The sequence below is a fragment of the Nicotiana tomentosiformis genome, chromosome 4 (genome assembly GCF_000390325.3).
Source record: "Nicotiana tomentosiformis chromosome 4, ASM39032v3, whole genome shotgun sequence".
Taxonomy (NCBI): Eukaryota; Viridiplantae; Streptophyta; class Magnoliopsida; order Solanales; family Solanaceae; genus Nicotiana; species Nicotiana tomentosiformis.
This window is the reverse complement of record NC_090815.1, coordinates 8,401,393-8,405,891: the sequence shown is the minus strand read 5'-3', so window position 1 is coordinate 8,405,891 and position 4,499 is coordinate 8,401,393. Positions and strand designations below refer to the sequence as shown.

The following is a 4,499-nucleotide window of genomic DNA, read 5'->3' as shown; positions in this document are numbered from 1 at the left end:
CAGTTTTTATAAAAAAATTGCTTTAAAAAACTGAAAAATATTTTCTAAAGCAATATTTTTATAAAAACTGAAGAAAAAAACTGAAAAATAATTTTCTAAAGCGTGTAAAAACTGAAAAATTGAATTTTTTAAAACTAAAAACTGAAAAAAACGAAAATATTTGTTTTTTCAGTTTTTACAAAAATATTGCTTTAGAAAATTATATTTTAGTTTTTTTTCCAGTTTTTACAAAAAATATTGCTTTAGAAAATATTTTTTATTTTTTTAAAGCAATTTTTTTCTAAAAACTGGAAAAAAATATTTTCGATTTTTCAGTTTTTAGTAAAAAAGAATTCATTTTGTTTTCCAGTTTTTACAAAAACGTTGCTTTAGAAAATTATTTTTTATTTTTTACAAAAATATTGCTTTAGAAAATATTTTTCAGTTTTTTTTAAAGCAGTTTTTTGTAAAAACTGAAAAAAAAAATATTTTTGTTTTTTCAGTTTTTAGTAAAAAAATATTTAAGTTTTTTCTAGTTTTTACAAAAAAAATTGCTTTAGAAAATTACTTTTCGGGTATGAGTAATAGGTCTTTTTAATTTTAATTAATTATGAGGTATTTAGAATTGGCCAACAGGACGATGACACGTGTCCCTCGGTTTAAATGAAAGATATATTTGAACCCAAAGTATAGCGGTAAAGGTATATTTGGATTCATAGTATAACAAAAGGTATATTTAAACAATTTGAAAGTATAGGAGTATATTTAGCCATTTTTTCTTTTTAAAAATGTAAGCGTCAAGATAAAAACGTCACTGACAGGTACGATTAATCTGTGTATCGTTTTCATCGACAACGATTTATGCCTCCGTTTGTTCCGTCAGCCATTACTTTTTTGCCATTAAATGTTTTGAATAAAATATTTCCTATTTCGTTAATGAGAAATACATTTATATTATTTCGGTTAAACTTCAAAAAAAAAATGTACTAGTTTGGTTAAGTGACTTAAATAATGGGTTAGTTAGGTTAAAAATTCCTTCTTCTCAAACCTACATTGACAGCAACATTTGTCTTTCTTGTGCGCAAAGCAATTTTTTAATATTTGAACCAAACTGGATTTCCCAATTCCAGTCATTCTAGGAAACCAAAAGAAAACATGACACAATTCCTATTCCTACTCACTGAAGGAAAACCAAATTCTCTTCCTATAAATTCAGTTGCAACGCCTCAAAGTTCCTCACTTTTTCATTCAACAAAATCAATCTCCTTTTCTTCGTAAAATCACAATGGCTCCAATTACCAAAACACATAGTGATTTAAAGAAAAATCAATCAAGAATAACAATGCTTTTAAAGGCAGCAAACACAATAGCATTCAAGAAACAAGAGACAAGAAAAGAACCATTTCAAAAGGGTGATGAAGTTGAAGTAGCAAGTCATGAATATGGTTTTATTGGTTCTTACTACACAGCAACTATTGTTTCTTCTGTTGGTGCTTATCATTACAAAGTCAAGTACAAGACTCTGTTAACTGATGATAATTCTGCGCCATTAGAGGAGATTGTCACTGTCGGCGAAGTCCGCCCTGTACCACCTGAAGAAGAAGAAAATTTGCCAGAAAACAAGTTTCGTTTGTATAATATGGTTGATGCATTTGATAATGATGGTTGGTGGTTTGGATTTATAACTGGAAAAATTGGAGAAAATTGTTATGTCTATTTCCCTACAACTGCAGATAAAGTTGCATATCCTCCTGAAGTTTTGAGATTTCATCAAGAATGGTCTAATGGCAAGTGGAAAAAGGAAGGAGTTTTTGACTTATACTGATTTTGGTTTCAAGAGATTAACTTTCTCTTTTCAAGAAAAAAAAAATAGTGTTTATATGAATATGGGGTAAGAGGAAATAATATTCATTTATTTGTATTCGTTTAGCCGAGTGATTCATTACTTTCTTCCTGAAGTACTGTGAGTTCGATCGTTTCCAGGTTTTTTAGTTTACTCTGGTGTAATATGAATGTGACTTATTAAATTTTAAAATTTCCATTTTGCATGTCAGATACTATTAATTTCCTTTAATTTGAAGAAAAACATAAATTTTGTATCATCCGTTCCAAAATTATTGATCAATATTCACGTCTAGTGCAGTTTTTAAGTACAAAATTGTGCTTGGTCATGAATAATTAGAAAGAACGTTTTAACCTTTCAAGAATTGAGACATTGTAAAAGCTTTAGCTAGGTGTCTTTAAATTTCTTTCAACACATTTAAAACAAAAAAAAAATCTTTGAGTCAAATCCAAACTATTCATCACATATATTCCTAATTCAAAGATCAAAAATTGAAGAAAAGCATAAATTTTGCGACTCTTTTTATGGACTCTCATATATGTTCTCTTTCAAGCATGAGTTGGGATTTAATTTTGCGTCTCTTTTTAGAAAATTTCCAGAATAATCAAATGGTGAATGGTAGTTGACTAATATTTACTGGACAAAAATCAGAAAGTGTTATAAATCCAATATATGTAGATGTCACTTTCAATGTATGTAGATGTTCTCTTCTGTCTTTGGCAAATTCAATACCAAACGAATGAGTTCATTAATACATGTAACTTGAGAAGAGATTTGTAACATATAAATAAAATGTTATTCTCCTATGGAATATACATAAGAAGCATACTTGAAATAAAAAAAAGGTTCCCTCCTCCTCTCTACATCTCTTATCTATTCTTGTCTTCTACTCTTTTGGTGCTTTAGTTTATAATTATAATATTTATTTTATAACACGTTATTAGCACGAGTCTCTAACCAATTGAAGTTATCTGCTTCATCCGAGTTTTATCTTCTTCATAAAGAGTAAGCTTTAATTTTACATTGTCATGCCGGCATGTCTAGTTCTAAGTTTACTTTTATGAAATAGAACAATATGCTATCAATTTTTTGTCATGATATTAAAAGAACCTTGTGATATTATGCTTTTGAACGAGTTCCATTTAATATGGTAGATAATCATATAGAGTAAGGAATATTTCTTGTCTATGTTAGAGCTATTATTTGGTTAGAAATATTAACTTTGAAAACTATCAATTAGATATTGACGTGTCTTTTGCTGGAAATTAGAAATAGTGATATCACTAAGATTTATTCCTAACTACACTATTGAGAGATATAATAAGTGTCGGAACATGATATACTTACTTTAATTTTGGAACTCTCTGATTATTGTCCATTGAGTAAACGTATTTGGCTTCTCATGTATACATAGGGTAATGATTGTGTGCTAATTTACAGTCAAGCATGATATAGTAACATTGCATTGCATGTAATTACTTTTTATTTTTGCAAGCTTGTATACACGATTATGTACTGCATTGAATTGATAATAATTCTTGTCATTCTAATTCACTTATTTCTATGATAGTTTTCACTATGTCGAATTTGTCAAAGCTTGAATTTGTATCACTTGACATCTCTGGGAATAACTATTTGTCATGGGTACTTGATGCTAAAATTCACCTTGACGCTAAATATCTTGGTGACACTATTAAAGAAGAAAATGAAGCATCAAGTCAGGATAAGGCGAAAGCCATGATTTTTCTTCGCCATCATCTCGATGAAGGGTTTAAAAGTGAATATTTAACCTTGAAAGATCCATTTTAATTATGTACTAGTTTGAAGGAACAATATGACCACCTAAAGGCCACGGTATTGCCAAGAGCTCGTCGTGAGTGGATGCACTTACGGCTACAAGATTATAAGATCATAAGTGAATATAATTATGCTGTATATAGAATAATTTCCCAACTACAATTATGTGGGGAACCTATGAATGATGAGGACATGCTGGAAAAGACTCTTTCCACTTTTCATGCCTCAAATATGGTTTTACAACAGCAATACCGTGAAAAGGGCTTTAAGAAATATTTTGAGTTAATTTCATGCCTTTTGGTGGCTGAATAACATAATGCCCTTTTAATGAAAAATCATGAAGTCCACCCCATTGGATCAGCTCCATTTCCAGAAGCGAATATGGGAACGATAGATCTAAAGTCTGAAAAAAGATAAAATAATTATGGTGGCGGTCGTTATAAACAAGAGAACAATAAGGGTTCTCAGAATAATCCTTCAAAAGGCAAAGGTAATGTTTGCCACCGATGTGGTATGAAAAATCATTGAGCACGAATTTGTCGTACACCTGAATATTTTGTCAAACTTTATCAAGCATCTATAAAAGGGAAACAAAATAAAGTTGAGACTCACTTGACTTTTCAAAATAATATTGAGGCGGGTCCTATGAATAATCATGATAAAGTTGAAACAAACCTTGCCTATAAAGATGGTATTTTTGAAGGTTTTGCAGATATTACTCATTTAGAAGGTGGGGACTTCTTTGAGCATCATAACTGAAGACTTATTATTAGAAAAACTTATAAGAATAAATATATTTATTTTTATGAAGTTCATATTTTGAATAAAAAATTTTATATTGTCATTATTTAATTTCATAAATGTAGTTTCTTTTATTCTT

General features: G+C 29.3%; 1 protein-coding gene across 1 annotated transcript; it reads left to right on the top strand.

The window, feature by feature from the left end:
• Positions 1 to 1,114: 1,114 nt before the first annotated feature.
• LOC104090656 (protein AGENET DOMAIN (AGD)-CONTAINING P1-like) lies at positions 1,115 to 2,032 on the top strand. The gene has a single exon (XM_009595813.4). It carries the CDS (start codon positions 1,265 to 1,267, stop codon positions 1,802 to 1,804), a length of 540 nt encoding a protein of 179 aa, XP_009594108.1. The 5' UTR covers positions 1,115 to 1,264; the 3' UTR covers positions 1,805 to 2,032.
• The last annotated feature ends 2,467 nt before the right edge of the window (positions 2,033 to 4,499 follow it).

Excerpts from the sequence above, each read along its gene's own strand:
- LOC104090656 (XM_009595813.4), top strand. The coding sequence starts at position 1,265 with ATGGCTCCAATTACCAAAACACATAGTGATTTAAAGAAAAATCAATCA.